We start from the raw sequence: 27,577 nt of genomic DNA on the forward strand, positions 1-27,577 counted from the left end.
GAAACTAATCCTTGAAGGAAGCTTTATAATTTTTATGCTCTTGGTTGTAAAAATAAATTCAGGTCCTAGTGGGCAAGAAGCCAGATTTCCCCCAAAAAGGCAACTGGCACTTCCCTTGGCACTCTGACCACTGCGTCTAAAGAATAAATAGGAAGAAACAAGTTTTCAGCCTGAAGATTATTCCTCTAGAGCAGAATTAAAGTAATGCGGCAAGATGTCATGAAAAAACACACATGCCCACTGCAAGTATATCTACTCTATGGATACATAAAAGACTTTCATTTCCAATATAGTTAATCTGACTTCTTTGTAAATAATAAAACTATGCAAATATTCAAATATTTGTAAAGCAGAAAAGTGAGTGCCTTTTGTTCAAACTACACTGGTATTTACATTTTTAATGAAGACTGAGCCTATCGCTACCTCTTTATGATCTTGAGACCCTGCGCTGCAGGCTTTGTGGGTCCTCTGCCAAAGCACCATAGTAACCTACAATTGTCTGAATTAAGACTTGACCCCCGCAAGTCTTATTCATGCTAAAAAGGGCTGAAGTAACAGTCCTTAGAATCTAAACTCCTTGTGGAATGAACCCTGTCAAACATGTTTGTCCAGTTTAGAGCACACTATCAGTGCTAAATAAATTAAATATAGGATTGAAAAGAGCCACTGCATTATATAAATCTATTTTCACCATGTCAACTCTCTCAAGGCTTTTCCTTTTGCATTGAAGTTTTCACACTCTAAGTGGAATGGTGATTTTCTTTAGGAAAACATTAACAAAAGTCAGCTGAGTAGCTTTGGAGATATGCTAAAGGGGGGACAAGGCATATCCTCTAAAAAAGAAAAAGAAAATGATTTATATACTCAAGTAACCAAAACAGGACCTTAAAACTTGCCATGGACTTAGTCCTAAATAACTGTCTTTGATGTGAATGAAGAAATTTTACTCCTGAGGGCATTCTGTGCCAAAAAATTAAAAATTCTGCACCAAAAGAAAAATTCTGCACACAATCTTTTAAAATTCTGAAAAATTCTGCAAATTTTATTTGACAAATAAATGTGGAAACTCCAGCATGGCATTGGGGAACATGGGCCACTGGCTGCACAGAGGTGGGAGATCATTGTGCAGCTCCTGCTCCCGCAGGGACATGGACTCAACGGTGAAGCTGCATCCAACCCTGACACAGCGCAAGGGCCAGGCCTGCTGCAGAAACACCCAGGGGACCTGCTCCTCCATGCCAAGTGCACCAGGTGTTAGCAGGCAGGCTCAGCAAGGCAGGATCCAAGTGTGAAGGGGCTTAGTGTGGGTGGATCCAGGTGTGGGTTGAGAGGTTCTGTGTGGAGCAATCTGGGTGCGGGGGCTCAATGGTGGATCCAGGTACAGGGGGATCTGGATGCATGGGGCTCGTGGGGGGTTACTGTGTGCAATGGAAATGGGACTCTGAAGGGGGGGCGGGAGAAGGTGGCTGGGCCTCAGCAGAGCGGGGATCTGGGTGTGGGGGGGATAGAGCTCAGCAGGGGAATCTGCGTGTGGGGGGCTCAGTGGGGGTAGGGTCCAGATGCTGGGATAGTGGGCTGGGGATCCACGTGCAGCTGTTTGAGGCTCGGCAGGGTGGGTATTTGGGTGTGGGCGGCTCATCGGGGTGGTCCAGGTGTAGGGGGAGTGGGGCTCGTCAGCGGGGTTCTGGGTGCAGGAGAGGGGTATGAGGGTCGGTGGGAGGGTCTGAGTAGGAGGGGGTCTGGATACACAGGATTGGGTGGATGGGAGAGTAGCTCCCTGTCCAGTGATCCCTCCCCCTGCACCTGAGCAGCAATGGGTGCGGGGAAAGGGGGTTAGGAAGAGTTTTCAGAGCTTCCAACAGCCAGGCAGAAATCTGTGGGTGGATCCGACACAGCCCCAGATGCTGTGCAGAGGAGGAGGAAGTCCTGCACTCCCCAACCCAGCTGGGACTAGCAGCTGAGCGCAGGGTATAAGCCACTGGCCGGGTCTTACCCAGTCCCACCCCTGGCCTATAGGGATTTACTTCTCTTCTGGCTGCCCTGGACACCAGAAACATACGGCTTGGGAGGGTCACAATCACTCGTGGTTTCCCTTTGCTTCCCGTCACAAAGTCATTTTTCTGCAGGGAAGCAAAGAAATCTGCGGGGGACATAAATTCTGTGCATGCGCAGTGGTGCAGAATTCCCCACAGGAGTAAGAAATACTGTGCACCTACATCTATAAGCTATTGAAACTGAACTACAACTGCCCAATATTTCACTTTCCATTGGGGATTATCTGAAACCCAATTTTTTTTAACATGTTTGAAAACACTTGTTCTTTTTGAAAAATTTGGGACCCAAACCTGCAAACACTTGTGCACATGCTTAACTTCATACATGTTAGTAGTTTCACTGAGTTCAATGAGGCCTCACATATGGAAAGTTAAGCATGTGCATAAGTGTTTTCAGGATTGGAACTCTAGTAATCAAGTAAGTTAGGAAGAGGAAAAGAAAAAAAAAAAAAAAAAAGGATTAGTGACTGGTGGTGGAAGAGGATGCATGAATTAGTAGGCCTTTAAATAGTGCTTTCTTCACCACACCATTCATTCTTCTATAGAGGACAATACCAGATGAGCTGCTAAAACAGAATACCTGAAAAGCTGCTACTTGCTATACCCATTGTGAGAGAGTAGTGTACTTTTGCATTATCCTTGCTCCAGGAACTACATGTGAATTTGTTTGTCTTACTGCGAGTTTAGTACCACAAACAAATACTTGTGGTACTAAACTTGAGGTATTTTTCATTTTTATACCAATTTTGAAGTTTTGTAAGCTGATTCTTCCAACGAATTAGCAACTACACACTCTAAACAGCATAATGCATGATGGAACCCTTTAAGATTAAAAAAACTAAACTGACTTTTTTACAATGTCTAATCTCAGGTATCAGAACTATTAAGATCAATCATAAATTAAGAACAGAAAGACTTTTTACAAAAAGAATCTTACATTTGTTTCCTTTACTTGCCTCCATAAACAAACCAGGGGCCCATTCCCACAAACACTTATGTACATAGTTTACTTCACACAGGTGAGTTATCTTAGGGGGATCAACTGGACCATGCACATACGTAAAGTTAAGCACACACACAAATGTTTGTAGAATCAGGTTCTAGAGGTTAGAGTTTGACTGCAATTTTACCTATATTTGCAGTTTACAAAGAGATAAAGAGTTTCTGTCATACCTTGTTCCTCCTCCATCAATAGTGAGAATTCGAATTCCCCAGGCTTTCACAGGGTCTGTATATCCAATTATAGCCAAAGCCTCCCTAACAGCAGCATGAAGAGTTTCATCAATTCCTTGTCTCAGCCGTAGTAAGCATGGAATTATTTTTTCCTACAGTTGAAATTAAAAAAGTTGTATTTAGACTAAGTGTTAACACCAAAAAACTTCCACTGTTAATTTACTACTTTAAAATCTAAATTTAAATGCAAAGTTTAATTTAAAATAGCTTCCCCCCCCCCCAGTAGATTTACTATCTCAGGGTGGGAAGGGTAGGAAAAAGTCCAATACCATGTGTCTTGTGCATTCACAGGAAACTTCATATCACAGCGCAACAATCAAAAAATTCTAATATCAACTACAGCTACAGAGGTTTTAGAGTTAGGGTGTCAATTTTGGCATACTAGCTAAATAGCAGCTCAGGTTATTTAATAAGTCCCTTTTTGGATCTGGGCCAAAGCATGACAATCCTCAGCATTGCAACTCCTGAATTCTAGTCACCTAGCCACACACTGGAATTGGCAAACCCTGCGCCCGACAGCCAGGCTCCTTATACAATGCATGGAAAGAGAGAGAGGTGCCTGAAAATGGGATGCACAAAAACCAGCATGCTCAGCGGGCACATGTGTAAATTAGGCCATATCAGACACTGAGGAGAGGGGAACATCCTACGCCCTGCCCCCCTCAGGGTCTTAGGAGCCTCTCTCTCTTGGCTGGAGGGAGGTACCTATCCCTGGGCAGCGGGTGGACACCTTTGGAGGGGCTAGCCTCCTGGCTCTGCCCCGCCCTACACAACCCCCGAGGCAGAACCCTGAGGCACCCCCTGCCCTGCCTCCCACAGCCAGAAAAGCCCAGGGCCTATCAGAACCCCTTCCCCCACCACTGGAGGAGCTCCAGAATGGCCCGAGCTGCGCCAGCAGGCCTACCTGAGCACCGGCCTGGCTGTGCTGGCAACCCAACTACGCTGGCCCCAGCCCAACCACACTGGCCCCGGCAACCCATGCAACCCTGGGCCGGTCACAGCTGCACTGGCTGACCGACTTGAGCCCCAGCCACGTCAGCCAACCGACCTAAGCCCCGGGCCAGCTCCAGCTGTGCCAACCTGAGCAGCCCAGCCCTGGCTTAGCCAGCTCCAGCAGCCCCAAACGCAGAGCTGACCCAAGCTACACCAGCCGGAAAATGGAAAAGGCAGTGCACCTTCCACAGCTACCCAACAGAAGAATGCTGAGCTTTTTATATACACCATGCAGGTTCAGGGATGGCTGAGGAGGCAGTATGTACTACTAAGCTTCCCAGGTTCATCAGTAATCCCTCTGGAGTCCAGGGAGATTACTGATGAACCTGGGAAGCTGAATAGCAGACACAGCCTCCTCAGCTGCCCCCGGAACCTGCATGATACATAATAATAAACAAAAAGCCGCTAACAGTGTCCTGTGGCAGTGGCTTCGCCTTCCCTGGCCTATTATACCCACTGCCTACGTACCTATTGCACAGCTAGGAACCCTCTCCTGGAATTAGGTATCTTGGTGCATAAGCCATTTCTTGAAAGAACAGCAGCAGCCCCTGGCTAACTCCACACAAAACAGCGAGGGGGTCAGGGTGGAAAGTGAAAGAGGAGGAGTCCCCCCCTTATAACCTTTAGCCCAGTGGTCAGGATACTCATTGCAGGATGTGGAAGACCCTGGCCTGGATCAAAAAAGGGATTGGAACAGGGGTTTCCCATCTATCAGGGATATTCTGATGTGGGTCTCCTGTTGAAGCTGTTCCACCTTGGATAAACAATTAAATATGCATTAGGCTAGAGAGACAGAACAACTGCAGTTCAGTGGCTAAGGCACTCATCTAAGAAGCAGGAATCCCCTGTTTAAATCGTGTTCTTTTCAAGCAGAGGGAGGACGTGAACTGGGGTTTCCAACATCCTGGGTGAGTACCGTATACATTGTACTAAGGGTTTGTAAGAATGACCCTACCAAATTCATGGCCATGAATAACGCACAACAGACTGTGAAATCTGATCTCCCGCATGATACCTAGCTATTGTAGGGGATGGGCAGGGCTGGGGGTACCCCAGCTGGGGACTCCCATCATGTGCTGGGCTCCAGCTGCTAGACCCAACTCAGTTGGGTAGGGATAGTACTTGCTCTTTACCTGCAGAGGCAGCTCCTGGGGCCGGTCAGACCCATCTCTGGGCTCTGGTGAGCTGGGCTCTGAAGGCAGCGCAGCTGCAGAGATATTATAGGGGAGGGGCAGGACTGGGGACGACCCATTTGGGGGCTCCTAATGTGCAATGCGCTCCAGCTGCTAGTCCCAGCCAGGCTAGAGAGGGATGGGACTTTCACTTTTCCTAGTGCAGCCAGGGGAGGTTCCTGGATGTGGATCTGACCCAGCCCCGGGAGCAGCCTGTGCAGGGGAACAGGAAGTCCTGTCCCTCCACAGCCCTGCCAGGAATAGCAGCTGAAGCCTGGAGCACAGTATGAGACCCTGGCTGGGGCACACCCATCCCTGTCCCTCCCCAGCTCTGGGCTCAGAAGTTCAAGGGGCCTTCTGCTGGCTGTGGGGAGGAGGCGGGATGGACCATGGTGTCCCCCTGACCTTGGGCGGTCACCCACCCATAAGGCAGGCCCTGCTCCCCAAAAAAGTGGCAACCCTGCCTTATCCTGTGACCCCCCCCCCCCCCCACACACACCACCATAACCCTCTTTTGGGTCGGGACTTCCATGGTTACAACACCATGAAATTTCAGATGTAAACATCAGAAACTGGCTATTTAAAAAATCCTACGACCATGAAATTGACCAAAATGGACAATGAATTTGGTAGGGTCTTAGTTATAAGGGTAGCCTCCTTCTCCCCCATACCATTTTGTGTGGAGTTAAGGGTGCTATAAGCACACCTTCTGGATCAGGCCCCGCAGACAAGAGGCGGGGAACACCTGTCTCCACCTGGTTTGATAATTGTGCTGGGGCTTAGGTGTGAGATTAGGCATCTGGAAGCCTGCCTGACACAGTGGTACACATGACCAGAGACAGAAACTTAGGTACTTACTGAGTTTAGATGCCTACAGGGTTAGGGGAAGGGTAAGTGGGAGTTTTGTGCATCACAGTAATGCACAAATCTGGGCCATTCTTCCTTTTGTTTTAAACAGGTATTCATAGTTTGTTATAAACTACAATGCCAAAAGCTAAGGTGTTTATTAAGACAAAATAAGGCACTCTCAGACAGGAAAAGCCTTCAAATTATTTTAGTAGTATGACAGAACAGAAACTTTTCTTTGTACTGAACAGTCTATTAGGTTTATTACTACTATTCATTATTTGTATTACACAAGCACACAAAGGACCCCAATTAGGACAGGGGTTCTGTTAGGGCACTGTACACTGTATTGCTTTGAGAACTAAAGAATTCCTTAACAGTTAACGTATAGGAGAATTAAAAGTCCAAGGTTTTCTCCAAAGCAGATACTGACTGCCAATCATCATGGCTTACATATGTATCTCTTGGAGGGAATACATTAGCAATAAAAAAAAAAATGAAGATACTCATATAGTACAAGTATAAGATACAACAGTTTAAGAAGAAAAAAAAAGATCGATTATACATTTATCTATTTTATGATAAAACATCTGTCATTACAAAAAATACTTGTTATCTATCTGTAGTTGATAGGTTGAAAGTGAAAGTGATTTGTACCTTAATAGCAACTCCTCTGGTTTCTGGAAATTCCAGAAGATGGTAAGTCAATTCTTCAATCCTGTTAATAGAGACTCTTCGGTTAGAAGATCTTCGTAAGGCCTGAACTAAAGCCCGTGTTCTGTTATCAATACTCACTCTTGCAATTATCTAAAGATAAAGAGATATGTATATTAAGAATATGAAACTGCTCCAAGAAGAGAGATACAAATCTTGACATGACTTTTTTCAAATTTTTGTTTTCTTAGATTACTCCAAGAAGAGATGAATAGCTTATAGTAGAATACCACTAGAGGCTTCAAGGAAGGTGGCTTTTCGTTTGTTTGGGTTTTTTTACTGAACTGATCTCTGGTTCTTCATTTACGTAAATTAGAAGAGCCTACTATAAATCTGGCTCACAGTGACAGTCCTTCAAATATCTTGGTTCAATGTTTCACCTGTGCCGGTGAGATTTCAATATAGCTTTGATATTATAACATTATAAGACTATAGCATGCCTCTGACAACTATAGCAGCTAAAAAACCCAGTATTTGTAAACACTAAGCAAATACTTGCCTTTTCTCTCTGAAGAGACAAACGCTTTTCTTTCCCTTCTGCAGTTTTGATCTCTTTGCTGCCATCCTCTTCATCTTTCAAAGACTCTTCGCGTTCTTGTAGTTTATTTTCTGAAGCGGCCTTTGTCTCAAATCTCAACTTGGGGACCAGACTGCCTACATAACTGTCTACAAAAGCTTGTACACTGTTACTAGGGTATGAAAGGAAGCTTGCAATGCTCTTTTTAGTGGAAGTTGGAAGAGCAGTATTTGTCTTGTCAGCACCTTGAATCTCAGCTGCAGAAATTAAAGCAGATGCTGAACTCATCCTATTTTCATTACTCATTATGTCACTTTCTGGTGAATCAAGTTTATTTCTGAGTTCGTTCTTAGAGTCTTGTAGAAAAGCATTTCCTTTTTTCTCTTGATCCATAACAGTATTATTCCCAAAGTACCAGTTGATATGATTTGCTAAAAAGTTGTAAGTCTCTCCAAAATTTGTCATGAAGTAGCTTACATGAAAAAGGTTGTTTTTAATATCTACGGAATCTTTTAAAGTATCTTGATTAGTGCCACTTCTACTTATCAATGTAGACTCTGAGTTTTCATCTGTGTGAACAAAGTTCTTTACAACTAGGCTGTTGTAATCTCCCTGAGCTCCAGCACATGTAGTTTGTTTATCGTTTTCTAGGTTTACCTGGAGATTGTTTTCCTGAACATTATTTTCAAACGCTTTCCCCAACGTGCCAGAGTTGGGCTTGAATCGAGCTATTCGTGCAAGCAGTTCACTGTGAGTGCCAGAAACAGCCTTTGAAACAGATTCAAAAGTGTTCTTAATTCGTGACATACGACTATTCACTTTTGTTAGTCCCTTGGGAGAAGAAGTGCTATGTTTAGAAACTCTATAATACAAAAAGTCATGGCTATAAATGTGTTTACTACACTTCCGTGTTTTGCTTCTGGTCCATTTACATTGAGTTTTGCTTGTATGAAAAACTCTAAGTGGAATACCATGACTAATCCTCCAGTAAAGTTTAGGTCTACACAAGTAGTACAGCTGCTTGTTTCTCTGCTTCCCCCAAAGGCTTCTTGTGTTAATCAGAAGATAAAAATATGCATTTAAAGGCAAATTAACTGACATTACTTATAAATATTTATGTATTTCATATGTTGCTTCTTTACTTCACTCCAGAAAGCTTATCTCAAAAAAGTCACACTTCATGATGTTACCTGAAATGGAAAAATATTAGTAAATTAAAATAAAGATTAGGAGTAGTTTACAAATGAATACAATTTAGTTCTCTTTCTACTTAAATAGGGAACAAACATATGGAAATGAGGTAAGTTCTTAGGGGTACTGTATTGCTCAGAGTATTTGGTAATGACAGGCAGCACTTTCCCACTTTAGGTTATTAGTTTAAATGCACCCCAAGGCAATAAACAGCAACTCAAAATATTTGGTTGCCTATCATAGAATATCTGGGTTGGAAGGGACTTCAGGAGGTCATCTAGTCCAACCCCCTGCTCAAAACAGGACCAATCCCCAACTAAATCATCCCAGCAAGGGCTTTGTCAAGCCTGACCTTAAAAACTTCAAAGGAAGGAGGTTATACCACATCCCTTGGTACCGCATTCCAGTGCTTCACCACCCTCCTAGTGAAAAAGTTTTTCCTAATATCCAACCTAAACATCTCCCACTGCAACTTGAGACCATTACTCCTTGTTCTGTCATCAGCTACCACTGAGAACAGTCTAGATCCATCCTCTTTGAAACTCCCTTTCAGGTAGTTGAAAGCAGCTATCAAATCCCCCCTCATTCTTCTCTCCTGCAGACTAAACAATCGCAGTTCCCTCAGCCTCTCCTCATAAGTCATGTGTTCCAGTCCCCTAATCATTTTTGTTGCCTTCTGCTGGACGCTTTCCAATTTTTTGTAAAAAACTGGACCCAGTACTGCAGATGACGCCTCACCAATGCCGAATAGAGGGGAATGATCATGTCCCTCGATCTGCTGGCAATGCCCCTGCTTATACAGCCCAAAATGCCACTGGTCTTCTTGGCAACAAGGGTACACTGTTGACTCATATCCAGCTTCTCGTCCACTGTAACCCCTAGGTCCTTTTCCGCAGAACTGCTGCCTAGCCATTCGGTCCCTAGCCTGTAGCGGTGCATGGGATTCTTCCATCCTAAGTGCAGGACTCTGCACTTCTCCTTGTTGTTAGGAAATCACAAGGTAGCCCCCATACAGTTTCTAATAGACAGGTGAGCAGAGACCAAGGGTAACATGGAACGATCATCCCTAAAAATGATTTTTCCAGTCAAGGTGTTGCATGTGTTCTGTGAATAAATAGTTGACTTTACACTTTAGTACTGCAAATCCAGCAGATTCCACCAATAAAAATAATATATTGAATACCTTTCACTCTGAATCTTATAAATCTCATACAACCTATACACAGAGATTTAACACACCACTGAAGCACCACCACTTCTAGAGTGAAATGCAACAGTTTGAAAAAATACTATACAATAGCTCCTATATCAGCTGAAACTGTAGGAAGAACTCAGGCAGGCAGATCATTACTCCAACTAGAATTTGGCCCAAACATCAGGGTTTAACACCTCTGTTCTTGTGAGTACTGCCATAAGTAGTCAGGACATGGTTTGCAAAAGCTGAGGAAGCCATATTCTGAGGTGCATGGCTGCAGGCAGGTAAGTGATTTACATGCACAGCATACAGATACATAGACTATGTATACACAGAATACAGAGATACGGTATACATGTACACACATTCATACACAGTATAAATACAGGGACAGGTACACATAGGTGCTACTTAGCTATCACATACCCAATACATGCTACAAGCACAGTGACAAGAACAAAAGTCACTCACTGATGGTATAAGCATCACAACATACAGACAGGGCACACACATTGTATAAACACAGAGACATACGTACATGATATACAGAGGACATGATACATGGCATATGCACATACAGGACACAAATATGCAGTCTAAACACAGTGACATCACACACACACACACAAGATAAACATGGTCTAAACACGGTGATACACACAAACGCAGGACAAAGTGATAGGCACGGAGGGACATGAGACACACGCACGTAGACACAGTGCCATACGTGGTATAAACATGTAGCGTGACACGTGGGGCGGAGGGAGGACACACGGGGAAGAGGGCACACCTAGGGATACACACCCCGTGTGCCATGCAGGGCGGGACAGAGGGCACACCCAGGGATACACACACACTCAGCGACACACGGGGCGGGCGGGCGAGGGGGGGCAGAGCACACCCAGGGATACACGCGCAGTGTGATACGCGGGGCGGGGGAGGAGGGCAGGGCACACCCTGGGGATACACCCACCCTGAGACAAGCCTGTCAGTCTCGCTTGTTCGCCCTCCCGTCCACAGACGTGCCTGGCACAGTCTCTCGCCCGCCAGAGACGCGGGCCGCCCAGGCCCAGGGACACACGCCCGGGGAGCCGGTCCGGCAAGAGTCCCGGCCCGCGCTGAGCGGAGCCCGCTGACACTTACCCCGGGGGAACCCGGCCCCAGGCTGGCGCGGGGTGGCACCTGTTGGGCGACGTTCACGCCTCGCTCCGCTCCCCTCTCGCAAGACCCTGAGGAGGCCCCGCGACCTGCTGCCGCCGCCGCCCCTCCCAGACAGGGCCAGCACCGGGGCCGTCCCTCCTGGCGCGCGGGCCGCGGCGGGTCCCTCGCAGCGGCGGGGAAGGAGGGAGGCGGCGGGGCCTGGAGACCGGCTCCAAACAACAACACGGCTACGGGCAGGAACCGGAGGCACCCCCAACGCGCATGCGCCGGAACCCGCTGACGCTTCGCTCGCTGAGGGGCGGTGCGTGTCGTCCTTTCCGCCCAGCCCTGCGTGAGTGGCCCCGCCCCCGGCCCTAGGGCGGGTGAGTGCGGGAGGCTGCTGAGGGACGCCAGCCCGGCGCCGCGCTCAGCGCCCGCTCCTTCCCCACGCTGAGTGCGTCGCCCCGCGCAGGGCCGGTGTAACGGCAGAAACCGCAGCCGCCCAGGGCTCCTACCAGCGGATCAAACCCCGGGGGCTCTGTGCAGGCTGAGCCCACCTGGCAGCCCCCGGTGGCTCTGTTACATAAGACTGGCCATACTGGGTCAGCCCGAAGGTACAGCTAGTCCAGTATCCTGGCTCCTAGCAGTGGCCGGTGGCTGGTGTTTTCGAGGGAATGACTAGGGCAGTTTGTCCCGTGTCCTATCCCCTGCCCCCCTCCTAGCTTCTGGCACTCACAGCATGGGGTTGTATACCTGACCATCTTGGCTAATACCCACTGATGGAACTCGTCTCATTCTTTTTTCAAAATCCAGTTACACTTTTGGTCTTCACAATATCCCATGGCAACGAGTTCCATGGTTGACGGTGCGTTGTGTGAAAAAGTACTTCCTTTGGCTTGTGTTAAACCTGTGCCTATTTATTTTGTTGGGTACCCATTCGGTGTTGTTATGTGAAGGAGTAAATAACACTTCCTTATTCACTTTCTCCACATCAGTTATGATTTTATAGACCTCTATCATATCCCCTCTTAGTCGTCTCTTTTCCAAGCTGAAAAGTTCCAGTCTTATTAATCCCTCTCATATGGAACTTCTCCCTGGCTGCAGCACCCCCAGCCCTGCCCCTCCCCATGGAGGAGATCAGATTTCATGGCCTGTGACATGTTTTTCCCAGCCCTGAATTTTTGTAGCCCTCCTCTGTACCTTTTCCAATTTTAAGGTATCTTTTTAGTGATAGGTTTCAGAGTAGCAGCTGTGTTACTCTGTATCCGCAAAAAGAACAGGAGTACTTGTGGCACCTTAGAGACTAACAAATTTATTAGAGCCTAAGCTTTCGTGGGTTACAGTTTGTACGGCAACTTTCAACTTATCTGTATGTGTGTGTATATATATGTACTTACTATATGTTCCATTCTATGCATCTGATGAAGTGGGATGTAGCCCACAAAAGCTTATGCTCTAAGAATTTGTTAGTCTCTAAGGTGCTACAAGTAATCCTGTTCTTTTTAGTGATAGGGTGACTAAAACTGCACACAGTATTCAAGGTGTGGACGTACTATGGATTTACCTAGTGGCATTGTGATATTTTGTCTTATCTTTCCTAATAGGTCCTAACATTGTGTTAGCTTTTTTGACTGCTGCTGCATGTTGAGCAGATGTTTTCAGAGAACTATCCACAACGATTCAAAGATCTTTCTTGAGTGGTAACAGCTAATTTAGATACCATCATTTTGTATGTATAATTGAGATTATGTTTTCCAGTGTTCATTACTTTGCATTTATCAACATTGAATTTCATCTGCTATTTTGTTGCCACTCATCTAATTTAGTAAGATTCCTGTGTAACTCTTTGCAGTCAGTTTTGGGTTTAACTATCTTGAGTAATTTTGTATCATCTGCAACTTATACTACCTCGCTGCTTAGCCCTTTTACCAGATCATTTATGAATATATTGAATGGCACTAGTCCCAGTACTGATCCCCGGGGGACATCACTATTTACTTCTCTCCATTCTGAAAACTGACCATTTATCCATACCCTTTGTTTCCTGTCTTTTAACCACTTAGTGATCCACGAGAGGACCTTCCCTCTACTCCCATGACTTCTTATTATGCTTAAGAGCCTTTGGTGATGGAGCTTGTCAAAGGCTTCCTGAAAGTCCAAATACACTATATCCACTGGATCACCCTTGTCCATGTGTTTGTTGACTCCCTCAAAGAATTCTAATAGATTAGTGAGGCATGGTTTCCCTTTACAAAAGTTGTGTTGACTCTTCCTCAACAAACTGTGTTCATCTGTGTGTCTGATAATTCTGGTCTTTTCTATAGTTTCATCCAATTTGCCTCTGAGGTGCCTCATCTGTGAAAAGTCTTTATAGATTAGAACCAAGGTTGTAGTTCAGGCTGGAGACCATTGGGGAGTCTGTGGATCTATTGAGGCATTTGGTATGTGTGTCAGTTTTTTTTACCTACGTCCACTTTGCATGCAGTGCCAGATGCAGCTTCCACATGATGATCGTGCTCAGTCATAGATAAATTGACCTGCGCAGACCTGACCTACACATGATGAAAATGTGGATGATTTTTTTCATGGATCAGATGGCGCTGTCTCCTTCAACTGTAAACTCAAAGGGGACTTAAATGTTAGGCATTCATAGCACTGACTTAGGTGGCCAGGCTCCTACAATAGGGAAAAGCTAAGTACCTCTGCACGGGATCTACAAAAGCAAGCATGTTGAGCAGAGAGTTACCTATCCTAGTCAATATCAAATGCTGAAGGGTGGCATGGAGGGAAGGCATGATGAGGGCTAAACTGCTGCCTTTCAAAGGGACTTAAGTACCTAAATGCAGACCGGGGGAGGTGCAGATCTCAATGTAAGATTCATAGCTGCAAACCTTCTTCTGGAGATAGGCACTTAAACTCTTTCTCAACAAATACCAAGGAGGTGATGTTGGTTGGTGGTAGTGTTCCTCTTTTTCTCAGTAGTCCAGAGTTTTGTTGTAGAAATCTGGATCTTTTTTAGCATTTAAAACTAAAGAGAAAGGAAAATCAAAGTCCTTCTCAATAATTCTCAAACAAAAAAAAAAGGGATATATTTGCTGAATAAATTTGTAATGATTATTTCACCCAGGGCTTGTCTACACTGGCCTACTAAATTGGCACCGCTGCTATTAATGCAGTGGCATCAATTTAGTGGGTCTGGTGAAGATGCAATAAATCGATGGGAGAGCGCTCTCCTGTCGACTTCAGTACTCCACCTTCCTGAGAGGCGGAAGCTAAGTTGGCAGGACAGCATATTCCACTGACAGCGTGCGGTATAGATGCTGCATTAGGTCGATGTAAGCTGTGTCACTCAGGAGGGTGATTTTTTCACACCCCTGAGTGACGTAACTTACATTGACTTAAGTGGCAGTGTAGCCCCAGCTTGGTTGTTCAGTTCTAGAAAACTCATGAGATCACCAAGGCAGCATGGCTATAGATCTTCAAAGGGAAAATGTCAACCAGTTTATGCTCCCTAATAACTTTAAAGAATAGACACCACCCATGCAGCATCCCTTTAGGATGCATGTTATGTATAGGGATGTAAATATTGTTTAAAAAAAGTAACTATTTAAATATTCAAATTGTATCGGTTAAACATTTAATCGTCAAGGAGTTCACAACATAGGCAGGGAACTAGGGATGTGGGTGGTGCTACAGCACCCCCACATTCTACGCAGGGCTCCACTGCGCTCGGGATCCCAATTGCCAGCCCTACTGGATCCATTATATGTTATAATAGAAATATTGTCAATTAAGATATATTACTTACTAGCTGAAGTAAGCCGCTTTGCATCGACCTAGTTGTGCATATGTCCACTTAAATTTGTCTCCCACCAATATAAGCTCCCCATTATGCTGCCATAATAATACCCTCTCTCTGAGTGGCATTGAGCCATGGTTGATATACTGAGGTCGTGCAAGTGTAAACACTGAGTTCTCTATGCCGATCCTAACAGTGCTCCAACAGCTGTCCCACAATGCCCAACACTGACCGCTCTGGTCATAATTTTGAACTCCACTGCCCAGAAATCATGCAGACTGGAAGGCCCCAGGTCCCTCTAAAGCCCTGCAAATTTTTGAAGTGCCTTTTCCTGATTGTCCAGGTTGGTGAGCAAACCTAACAGCTCTCCATTGTGCAGCTGCCCCGCTGACCATGCCAGCTACTTGCTCCAGATGTGCTCCAGCTTGGGGTAGATAGAAGATACTGGATCTTCTGGGCCTAAGGGGAGAAGAGTCTGTGCAAGCACAGCTATGGACCAGCCATAGAAATGTAGTCATTTATGAGCAAACTGGGGATGCAGGAAAAGGGGTACAATAGGGACCAGCAGTAGTGCCATGTGAAAGTGAAGGATCTGTGGCAGGAATACCGGAGAGACCAACAGTCAATCCAGTACCAAGCTGCAGACCTGCTGCTTTTACAAAGAGCTGCATGCTATACTTGGCAGAGAAATCATCCTTTTCCCCAATGATTCAGTTCTTGCAGCTCTGCAAATACTGGAGGATTGTGTGTCCTGTGCTTACAAAACTCATGACAATAGTGCAGATGTGCAGGCTCCATGCTTTTGTAAGAGATGGACAGTGAGGAGGGCCATGTGGGATTTTGTAGGGTTTTGAAAAAAAAAATACATGAAAATTATGGGATGGAGACAGTTGCACACCTTGATCCCAGTCACCCCTGTACAACTTGTTTCTGCCCCACCATGTGTTGCCAAATTTCCCAAAGGAGAAGGCGCTGAATGGTTGCCCACTGGAATACCTACTCCTGGAGCACTACACTATGTATCTATACAAGCAGTCCTGTTGAGTACCTGCACTGCCAACACAAGGAGCCAGGTGTGCACATACGCAAGCTATATACTAATTGCAGCGACTTTATGCTGACATAATTTGCATCAATCAAAGTTTGTATAGTAGACACAGTCTAGTTAGCTGCTTACTTTTAACACGATCTTCTAGGCTTTTTGTTATCTCATTGGTCAGTTCCAGTGGTACCCCATGTATTACCCCCTTTGTTTCGCTCAAACATTTTGGTAGATGGCAACTTATTTTAACTTACCTAAACTTTTAGTTTGTTAGGAATTTATCAGCCTACTCTTTGTATTTACATGCAGCTAAAATATCCCTATCTTGCATTTTTCTGGCTTTTACTATATCCCCTATGCTTTCTTAAAACCAGTCATATCTACTTTCACAGTGCTAACGTCACCTATTCTTGTTTCCTTTGGTAGTGGCCTTAGTTATAACATTTTGGTTTATTTATTTTCTCAGCTTTGCTTTTTTGACTATGTCACCATCATTTCAGTCTGCTTCTACTTTTTTCCTACTTTGTATCCATTTGTCCTCTCTACTAAGCTCTTCTTCATTTTCTGGAGTTACCCCCCCCCATCCCCCCAAAAAAGTAAGACTATCTTCTATGGCACTCCACAGTCAGCCCTGGCTCTAGTACTCCTCCCATCCCAGCCTCCTAATGACCCTCATTAACAGCTCTCAGACTGAGCTCACTCAGGACTTTTATAAGGCTTGCTTCATACTACGAGGACACCCATCAGGTATGTCCGTTGTAGCTTTCTGTTCCATTCCTCCAGGAGTAGGTTCCTTGGTAGTTGACTCTGAGTATCTGATAAAAAAAATCAATACTTCTAGCTGCGTTAAATGCCTCATAGTTCTTTCCCCTTAGTCATAAGTAAGTCTGGTTCTTTAGTTTCTACTCTCCTGTTCCTGTATTGCCAACCTTCTACTTGTGGTGTCTGTGGCAACCATTTGTGAATCTGGTTGTCCAAAAAAATTTTTTCTTGGATGCTGTGCAGTGTTTGAACTTGGTCTTCCAGACCTCGTATCATCTCCTCCAACATGGCTACCATCTTGTACCAGAAATTTCTTCTGGCTTGTGGCAGAAAGGAAAACAACACATCCAAGGCAGGTCACAGCAGTTGTTCCCTGGTGTTCATATCAGCTACATGGGATAGTCATACCTAAACAGAAGGAACCACACACTTCCTCCTGTAAACTACCTGTTAAACTGCCCTGTTCACCTGCACAAGGGTTTGCTTTGCAAATGGCAGATCCTAAGCTTTGCTGTGTAGCTCCACATTGTAACTGATAAGTTAGAATCCACAAGGATACTTAGGTGCCTAAATCCTGTTTTTGGGTGTCACTGTGAGCCATAAAAGCCCCACTCAGTTGCCACCTAACCCTGTAGGCACCTAAACTTATTCAGTGAGTAAGTTTTTACAGTAAAAGCTCCCTAGGTGCCTATGTTCCTGCCTCTGAGCATGCACTCTGCTACCTCACTCTAGGTCAGTGGTTCTCAACCTACTTACCACTATGGACTGCATATGCAGCTCTCTGTGTTATGTGGGCTGCATCCACACAATAGATATGCTACCTGTATGGCCCTGAGGATGTCACATGAGCTGCAGCTGTGTACTGATTGGGCTGCAATAAGTCCATGGGTTGAGAACTACTGCTCTGGGGTGCTTGGGCAATCTATCTCCTACCTAGGCTCCAGAGTGATCCACAAACCATTGGAAAGATAGGTGCTTCTCTGCCTAAGTCAGATGTAGTGCCAGATCCAGTAAGCATGCTCTTGTAACAGTAGACAAGCCATGTAACTCCACACAGGAAAGGTGGGGGGAGGAAGGGAGAAGCTGGCTTCTCTTATAACCTTTACCTCAATGGTAAGGATACTCACCTTGGCTGTGGGAGACCCCAGGTTCAAGTCCCCCCAGCAGCCTTGTGAGGAGAAGGGATGTGAACCAGAATCTACCCAGTGTTTAATTTGTAATGAAAGAGGTGCCAGGGCTCAAGCAATTAAATGCTGGGCTCAAGCCATTTTTTTTACATTAATAACTGATACAGCAAGCCCAGAGGTGGTATGAATTGCCAAGCCTAGAGGTGTTGGGAATCAGCCCTGGCAAACCCTGGATCTACCACCCTCTCAGGTGAGTGTCCTAGCTACTGGGCTATGGGATATTCTGATATGGGGCTTCCTCAATCTCTCCTGTTGAAGTTGTTGCACTTTAATTAAATAATTGAATATTTAAATATTAATTGAGCCAGAAAAAAGTTAGAATGACTTTAGCCCTGTGGCTGGGGCATTCATCTGATGGGATTTGAACAGGGGTCTACCACCTTTCTCCTTATCAGGCAGCTTAGGCTTGGACCAGAGGTCTTCACATCCTAGTGAGTACCCTAACCACTGGGCTACTGCTGCCACCTAACCCCAGCTGCTTTGAGCTGTTAGGTGGCCTCTGCGCACACCTACTAGATTGGGCCCCACATGTAACCGGGGCAGCCAAACACCTATCTTTCCCCACTTTGTGGATCTCTAGTGGGGTAGGTGCCTCTCTGTAGCGCAGATTTGGGCACCGAACTCTAAGAGAGGGATGGACCTCAGCTTATATGCCACTTGCCAGAATCTCCCATTGGCTAGATTAGGCGGCTTCCCGCCTAGCGTGCTGGCTTTGTGGATTGCTTTCTAAGGAACTTATTTCTCCCTATTCATTGTATAGAAGCCTAGGCACCTAACTCAGGACTTATGGATCATAGTTTTGTTCCTCTGATTTTCTAGGCATCTAAACATTAGGCACTGCAACACTCAGTGCACAACAGTTAAGTCTCTTTTGTGGATCTGGACCATGCTGCTTAGCATCATGAAGAGTCCTATTAGATTCTACACCTAGTAGTCTGTGTCTGTCAGTCCCTAACAGCATGAGACTGCTCCCAGATGAAGTTAATGGTGAAAATGGGTTGACATTTGTCATAGTTCAGGGCAACAGCACCTGTATTTCCCTTCAGTGGTCCAGTAAGGGCATCTACTCTTAGGCTTCCAGTTCCCCAGCTGTTGCCTTTCTAGGGTGGAGATCTGTGTCTCCCTCCCTTCTGACCAGGGTATTTCCAGACTGCACAGTTTGCTGCCTTACTATGTTATTTCCAGCAGAGACAGGCTGCCCAAGTATACCTGCTTGCTCTCCCTTCAGAGATGGCTAACAGAGTGACTGCCCACGGTTACAGATACCACACAGCTCTTTTTATTCAAACTTGTTTTAATCTTAAGGTAAAAATGCTATGGAGGAAGCATTAAAAACAATAAAAGAACCTATACCCGTTAACAAGCTTACAAGAGATCTCCCAAACCATAACAGGCTCTAGCAGGAGCAGTCCTTCAAAACCCCATAAAGGGGTCTCTTCTACAGTCACAAATTCATAACAGCCACAGCTCAGAGCTAGCACCCAGTCTTATGGGCCTCAATAGGCCCAAGTCCTTCCACTCCATCTCTAAGGATTGGGGCCTTCTGTAGGCCAGAGGTCCTGTCTGTTTGCTGGATCAGTTTGCCCTGAGCCAGTTTAAAACCAGGCTGTTTATCCAAGAATCCATTTTTTGTCTGTTGGACCCTGGATAATCTAGTTTGAACTAGTATATGCATACCACTTCAAAGGTCTGATGATGGAGGAATTATATCATCATCTCACCCTCCTAGTAGAAAAGGTACATACAATAACATACACAATTGCATTTTTAATATAATGGACCCCAAAAGTATTAAACATAATTCAATAAGGTTTAACTTACTTCATTAAAGTTTATCTTCTTTCCATAAGGTTTGTCCAGGATATTACTGGATATTGTCAGTCTGCTTGACTCCAGTATCTCAAATTCAGCTTTGGGGAAAATACTGTTTGTTTTTCACATTAACATAGTTTAACAGTAGTCAGAAGCTTTATAGTATTCTTCATTTTTTAAAAAAATATTTAAATACAGAATATATATATATATTCTGCATCCTAACACTAGATGGCAGCCAAAAGTGGCAAAAGCCCCTTTTTTCAAAACTTTTCTGTAAGGATTAATTGACAATTTAGTTTTATACATTTAAAGTTCTCAAAATATTAAGAATGGAGAGGATTGGATGGGTGTAAAAGTTATAATATCACATTAGATGCTTTGAGCTCCTTTCAGTAGTACTGTGGTTTCTGGCACAGATGCTATTAATTGACTAGAACATTTTCTGTGTTATAGCTAGGCTTCCTCATTGCTTTTTCCTCCCTCAGCAACATCCCTACAGTATTTCCCCCCCTCTTTAGGGAATAATTAAAAATTATTATTCTTGGGCTTAAACAACTGAGCCAGATACATACTAAGCCTACTGAGAAGACTTTTATTAACAATGATCCCCATGGCTGTGCTTGTTCGGCTTCTGAAAACAAATGATGTGAGACCTGATTTTGTGATACATTGAGTGTCTTCAGCTCTCATTAGCTTAATGGAAAATAAAGGGTGATCAGCATCTTACAAAATGGAGACTTGATGTAATATTCATTTGTAAGTGAACCCCAATTTGTCGGAAGAAGAGACTAAAATGACATACTTGTAGAAAAGGCAGTTCAATTTGATAGAAAGTTACAAACCGGGGCTTGTTGTAGACATCCAGAAATCAATCCATTTAAGGAAGAGAAGAAACTTTCTGAGCAGTTACACACTTCCCTCTCTGTCGCAAATCCAACTGAACATACTCAAAAAGAGGTTTGAGGAATTCCTGTAGCAGGAAAGTCAGGGGCCTTAAAGGAACAATAACCACATAAGGACACTGTCATTTATATAAAGGGAGGGGTAAACACCTTTAAAATCCCTCCTGGCCAGAGGAAAAATCCTTTCACCTGTAAAGGGTTAAGAAGCTAGGATAACCTCGCCGGCACCTGACCAAAATGACCCATGAGGAGACAAGACACTGTCAAAAGCTGGGAGGAGGGAGAAAAACAAAGGGTCTGTGTCTGTCTGTGTGATGCTTTTGCCGGGGACAGAACAGGAATGGAGTCTTAGAACTTAGTAAGTAATCTAGCTAGATATGCGTTAGATTATGATTTCTTTAAATGGCTGAGAAATTAAGCTGTGCTGAATAGAATGGATATTCCTGTCTGTGTGTCTTTTTGTAACTTAAGGTTTTACCTAGAGGGATTCTCTATGTTTTGAATCTAATTACCCTGTAAGGTATTTACCATCCTGATTTTACAGAGGTGATTCTTTTTTACTTCTATTAAAATCCTTCTTTTCAGAAACTGAATGCTTTTTCATTGTTCTTAAGATCCAAGGGTTTGGGTCTGTGGTCACCTATGCAAATTGGTGAGGATTTTTACCAAACCTTCCCCAGGAAGTGGGGTGAAAGGGTTGGGAGGATTTTGGGGGGAAAGATGTTTCCAAACAATGCTTTCCTAATAAATAAACCCAGATAAATGTTTGGTGGTGGCAGTGGAAGTCCAAGGGCAAAGGGTAAAATAGTTTGTACCTTGGGGAAGTTTTAACCTAAGCTGGTAAAAGTAAGCTTAAGAGGTTTTCATGCAGGTCCCCACATCTGTACCCTAGAGTTCAGAGTGGGGAAGGAACCTTGACAGACACATTCATCCCTTAATGATAGAATCATAGAAATGTAGGTCTGACAGGGACCTTGAGAGGCCCTCAAGTCCAGCCCCCTATGTTGGAGCAGGGCCAAGTAATCCTAGATCATCCTGACAGGTGTTAATTCAACTTGCTCTTAAAATCTCCAATGGTGGGCACTTCACAACCTCCCTTGGAAGCCTGTTCCAGAATTCAACTGCCCTTAAATTAGAAAGGTTTTCCTATTAGCTAACCTAAACTTCCCTTGCTGTAGATTAAGGTTATGACTTCTTGTCCTACCTTCAGTGCACATGGAGAACAATTGATCACAGTCCTCTTTATAACAGCCCTTAACATATTTGAAGACTATTATTATGTCCCTCCTCAGTCTTCTTTTCTCAAGACTAAATGTGCCCAGTTTTGCTAACCTTTGTTAAGCTTTTATCATTTGTTGTTGTTTTCCTCTGCATTCTCTCCAGTTTGTCCACATCTTTCCTAAATGTGGCACCCAGAATTGGACACACCTTGTCCTCACCAATGCCTACTGGAGTGGGACAATTACCTTTCATGCTTTACATACAGCACTCTTCTTAATACACCCCAGAATATTAGCCTGTTTTGCAGCAACACATTGTTGACTCATATTCAATTTGTGATCCAGGATAAATTCCCAGATCCTTTTCAGCAGTACTACCACCTAGCCAGTTATTCCACATTTTGTAGTTGTGCATTTGATTTTTCCTTCCTAAATGAAGGACTTTGATCTGAAATCAGTAAGATGAAATTCAGTAAGAACAAGTGCAATTCTCCAATTTGTCGAGGTCATTTTGAATTCAAATCTTATCTTTCAATGTACCTGCAACCCCTCCAAAGATTGGTATCGTCCATAAATTTTATAAGCATATTTTCCACTCCATTATATAAAAATATTTACTAATATGAGACCCTGGACTAACCCTTGCAGGACCCCACTAGATATGTCCTCCCAGTGACAGCAAATGAATAATAACTACGAGTGCTGTCTTTCAACCAGTTGTGCTCCTCCTTTTAGTAATATAATTTAGAGCACATTTCCCTAGTTGGCTTATGAGAATGTCATGTGGGACTACGTTCAAAAGCCTTACTGAAGTCAAGGTATATCATGTGTTCTGCCTCTCATCCACTAAGCCAGTAACTCTGTCAAAGTTAGTTTGGCATGATTGGTTCCTGTCATATCTATTCTAGCTATTTTGTTACGACCCTATTATCATCTAGGTGCCTACAAACTGATTGTTTGACAATTTGTTCCACTATCTTTCCAGGTATCAAAGTGAGGCTGACTGGTCTATAATTCCCTGGTTCTCCCCCCCTCCCCTCTAGAGATAGGTACTATGTTTGCCCTTCTTCAGTCCTCTGACACCTCACTCATCCTCTATGAGTTCTCAAAGATAATCACTAATGATTCTGAGATTGCTTTAGCTAGTTGTGTAAGTACTCCATGGTGAATTTTACTTTACTTTAAGACATCTAACTTATCTAAATATTAACTTTTTCTTTCCCTATTTTGTCTGGCATTCCTTCTCCCTTGTTAATATTATGTTGAGTGTTTGATCACAATTAGCCTTTGTAGTGAAGACAGAAGCAAAATAAACATTAAACATCTCCGCCTTCTAGTTGTCATCTGTTGTTAGCTCTCCTTCCCTGCTAAGGAAAGGACCTACACTTGCCTTTGTCTTTCTCTTGCTCCCAATGTATTTAAAGAACCTCTTATTGCCTTTTATGTCCCTTGCTAGGTGTAACTCATGTAACCCTTTTGCCATGTGGAGCCAGCAGCAACAAGGGCCTGGTTCAGTGTCTAGGGGTTCCTTTTTCACCAATACAACACAAAACCAGCTTGAGCCGCCACCCAGTGATGTGGGACTATTAAACACCACCCCTGGGCCCCTTTAAGAGGCAATACTTTCACTCTTGCAAGCACAGAGTCTGAGTGTAACAAAAACTTTTAATAAAAGGAGGGAAGTAACTCAGCATTAATTTGAAAAAACACTGCAACTAGGGTTCATAAACCTAAACCATGAGAAAAGACCCACTCCCAAGTAAGTTGGGCAGTGTTCTTTTCCTTTCAGGTTCTTAAGTCCAGCAGCACAAAAGTCCCTTTAACGTGCCTGACCCTTCTCTGCACCCCACTCACAGTTGCTGTCTTTGGCCAGTGCAGCTCCAGAGTTCAGAGGTTCATCCGCAGAGTTCACCTCCCACTCTGAGTGGAAGGGGGGTAAGGAGGCGCTTTACATGCTGGGCTGCTTTGGCACTCGCTCACCATCCTGCCGGCCAATTGCCACACCTCTCTATGGGACTCTGCTCTGGCCCTCTCTGCCAGCCGCCCTGCTGTCTGCTCGCTGCGCCTCTCCGCCAGCCGCCGTGCTGGCCACACCTCTCTGCCAGCCACATGGTTGGCCACTCACCAAGATTTCTTTAGGGCCCACCGCGTAACACAGCTCTCAGTGATTTCAGCTGTTAGCTGGTGCACACTGGGTAGTCTCTTGCAATACAGATGCTATCTCAGGGTAGGTCCAATACTTAGACCTAGATATCAGTAATTTCAGCTCTGCAGCATGTAATAAGACTCTTAAGTGAGTCTAAATTAGCTTTTTTATTATACTATAGAGAGAGGAAGGGTCAAATGGTGTCTAGAACCCTTAAACAGAAGGTATAGGTTCTTGTTGTTCTATTCTATTCTCTCCTTCCCCTCACTGGGCTTTGGAACCCATATCCCCTTCCTAGCAAGTTCCATTCAGTTGAGGGTGAGTCCCTCCATCGGGGTCTACCAGATACAGTTCTGCTGCCCTTGATTCACACAACAATTTATTACTCCTGCCCCAATAACAAGGAGACTGAGGATCCAACACCAGCCACAAGTGATCATCTGGGCAAGCAATCGCATCATGCTGAGCACCTAGGCAGGGTGGGTGTGCCCATGCAAACGAGATCAGCTCCTGAAGTCCTTTTCCACAGCTCACCACTAGATGTCAGGGGAGAGCTCATTTAGAGTCTGCTTACACTCATATTGTGCCTTAGTCTTTCTGATTTTGTGCCGATATGCTTGTGCAAGTATCCTCCTTAGCAATTCATTCATGTTTCCACTATTTGTAAGATTCCCTTTTTTATTTTCAGTCTTTAAAGAGTTCTTGATGGTGCAATACTGGCCTCTTACTATCTTTCCTTTGCATGGGGATAGCTTGCAGTTTGTGCCTTTAATATTGTCTCCTTGAGAAAATGCCAGCTCTCCTGAGCTCCTTTATCCCTTCAATTTTCTTCCCACAGTACCTTGTCTACCAGTTCTGAGTTTGTTAAAGTCTGCTTTTTTTGAAATCTATTGTCCTTATTCTGCTGCTGTCCCTCCCTGCCTTTCCTTAGTATCGTGAAATCTATCATTTCATGATCACTTTCACCCAAATTGCCTTCCACTTTCAGATTCATAACTAATTCCTCCCTGTTGGTCAGAATCAAGTCTAAAATGACTCTGAATTACAGTTGCTGGAGCGAATATGTAAACCTTCTGCCAGGAGCAGTTGGCAGCTAAAAGGGCTGGATTGAAACATCTAGGGTCCTTCAACAATTAACACATATCACTGGCACGAGCCCTCACCCAAAAAACCTGGGAAAACTAAATTACCTCCCCTGGGTATCCTTGATATACACTAGTTCTCCACTCACAAGCTCTAGTCTGAGGTTTAAATCAAGAACTTTACTCTATATCCCTTCTCCACCCCCAGTGAATTTAGAAAACCACCAATAATCAACTGACAATATCTATCATATCTGTTAAGTAAAACCTTTTACTCTCCATTCCCACCCCCCGGATGGTTTGGCAATAATTTTAAACTCAGTCCTCCTCTGTGTGTCAAATAAAACCATGACAGGTTTCAGAGTAGCAGCCGTGTTAGTCTGTATTTGCAAAAAGAACAGGAGTACTTGTGGCACCAGCTGTAGCTCACGAAAGCTTATGTTCAAATAAATTTGTTAGTCTCTAAGGTGCCACAAGTCCTCCTGTTCTTTTTGCAAATGAAACCGTGTGTTTCTGAGACAGCCACCTCCCTTTTCTGCTTCCATTGCTGCATCTCCATTCACATTGGGCAGAGTTCAGAGTTTGGGCAGATCCATCTTCAGCCACTAAAGGAAGTGCTGCTTGGTCTGTTCTGGGTGCCAACCACCTAATGCAACCCTATTGATTCCAACTTTGACTGTTGGGTAGGGGGGCCTTCAAAATTCCTCAGCTAGGGGGCTGCCCTCTGTGGCTTTAGTGAAAATCACCTCAGTACTGCCTCAGGTTGCACAGCTATTTGTGTCATCTCCATCGCTACCTCTGCCCAGTGATGAGCTGCCAAAATCTTAACAACCGGTTCCCTCCTCACCCCACGAGGGGGTTGTGCCCCCTCCCCTGTCCCCTGACTGCCCCTGGATCCAGGCAGGAGGGTCTCATTGGCCACCATAGTGGGTGCCCACCCCTTCCCACCCCTAAGAGGCAGAGGGACCTGCTGGGGGGTGAGGTGGGGATTCCCAGCGGTGCTTACCTGGGGCGGCTCCCATGAAGCATCCGGCAGGTCCCTCTGGCTCCTAGGGGCGGGGTAACGTAGCTGGGGGGGAGCAGGGCAAGCGGCTGCTCCCCCCACTGATCACATCAAAAGTGGCGCCTTAGGCGCCGACTCCGTGGATGCTCCGGGGCTGGAGCACCCACGGGGAAAATTTGGTGGGTGCAGAGCACCCACCAGCAGCTCCCCGCCTCACACCTGGCCCCAGCTCACCTCTGCTCTGCCTCTGCCTCCGCCCCCGCCCCTGAATGTGCCACCCCAGTCTGCTTCTCGGCCCCCCACACCCCCGGCTTCCCGCGAATCAGAAGCCTGGGAGGGCTGAGAAGCAAGCGGCGGCTTTGCGCTTAGGCCCAGGGAGGCGGAGGTGAGCTGGGGCGGGGAGTGGTTCCCCTGCGCGCCTCCGCCCCCCCAGGTTACCTGCTGTGGCGTGGGCGGTCCTCCTCATGCCCCCCCACCCCAGCTCCCCTCCGCTCCGCCTCCTTGGGCCTGAGCACGAAGCCGCCGCTTGCTTCTCAGCCCTCCCAGTCTTCCCACGCGAACAGCTGATTTGCGGTAAGCTGGGGGTGGGGGGTGAAGAAGCAGAGAGGGGCGGAGCATAAGTCAGGGCGGAGGCGGGGCGGGGCGGGGCAGGGAGAGGAGCTGCACCCACCAAACTTTCCCCGTGGGTGCTCCAGCTCTGGAGCACCCATGGAGTTGGTGTCTAAGGCGCCACTTGTGGCTGGTTGCTAAATTTAGAAGCTCTTTTAGAACTGGTTGTCCCTCGCGGGACTACCGGTTCTAAAAGGGCTTCTAAATTTAACAGTCTGTTCCAGCAAACCGGTGCGAACCGGCTCCAGCTCACCACTGCCTCTGCCCACTTCAAAGCCACCTCTGCACTGTTCCCCACTCACAAAAGCTACCTCTGTATCACTTTTTTGCAAAGTCGTCAGAGAGATCAGTGGCTGAACAGAGTCTGATGCAAGCTTATCCTGGGTGACAAGGAGTAGGAACCCCTTTCTCCTCTGGCTTTGTTCTGGCTGTTCCCCAAGCACACCAGACTGTTGTTTTGGTTAGCATGAGGCTTCACCCCAGGTACATTTGGTGCAGTTCTCTTCACCTTTCATGACCCCCAAATTTAAAACAACTGTCCCTAACTGTCACATAACAGAAATGCAAATGAAGCCTGGCCTATTCAGTCCTTTCTCTATGCTCACCAACAGATGCTAGCAGAGAGCTCTCTCCCCGAGGCTAGTGGTTCTCAACCTTTCCAGACTACTGTGCCCATGTCAGGAGTCTGATTTGTCTTGCATGCCCCCAAGTTTCAACTTACTTAAAAACCACTTGCTTATAAAATCAGACATAAAAATACAAAAGTGTCATAGCACACTATTACTGAAAAATTGCTTATTTTCCATTTTTACCATATAATTATAAAATAAATCAATTGGAATATAAATATTGTACTTACATTTCAGTGTATAGTATATAGAGCAGTATAAACAAGTCATTGTCTATATGAAATTTTAGTTTGTACTTCACTAGTTTTTTTTTATGTAGCCCGTTG

At 45.2% G+C, this 27,577-nt stretch overlaps 1 protein-coding gene across 2 annotated transcripts in view; it reads right to left on the bottom strand.

The window, feature by feature from the left end:
• PNPLA8 (patatin like domain 8, phospholipase A2) overlaps positions 1–11,352 on the bottom strand; it is a 68,183-nt gene extending 56,831 nt beyond the window's left edge. Inside the window, exons 1-4 of one of the 2 annotated variants that reach the window (XM_077834074.1) lie at positions 11,059–11,352; positions 7,512–8,719; positions 6,956–7,105; positions 3,228–3,379 (exon numbers count right to left, since the gene is read on the bottom strand). In XM_077834074.1, the coding sequence (XP_077690200.1) occupies positions 3,228–3,379; positions 6,956–7,105; positions 7,512–8,630 (1,421 nt within the window). In that variant the 5' untranslated portion in view covers positions 8,631–8,719; positions 11,059–11,352. The remainder of the gene's footprint in view (positions 1–3,227; positions 3,380–6,955; positions 7,106–7,511; positions 8,720–11,058) is intronic. The other variant, XM_077834067.1, reaches the window with a different exon arrangement.
• Between the last annotated feature and the right edge of the window lie 16,225 nt (positions 11,353–27,577).

This window comes from Eretmochelys imbricata, chromosome 1 (assembly GCF_965152235.1).
Source record: "Eretmochelys imbricata isolate rEreImb1 chromosome 1, rEreImb1.hap1, whole genome shotgun sequence".
Lineage (NCBI taxonomy): Eukaryota > Metazoa > Chordata > Testudines > Cheloniidae > Eretmochelys > Eretmochelys imbricata.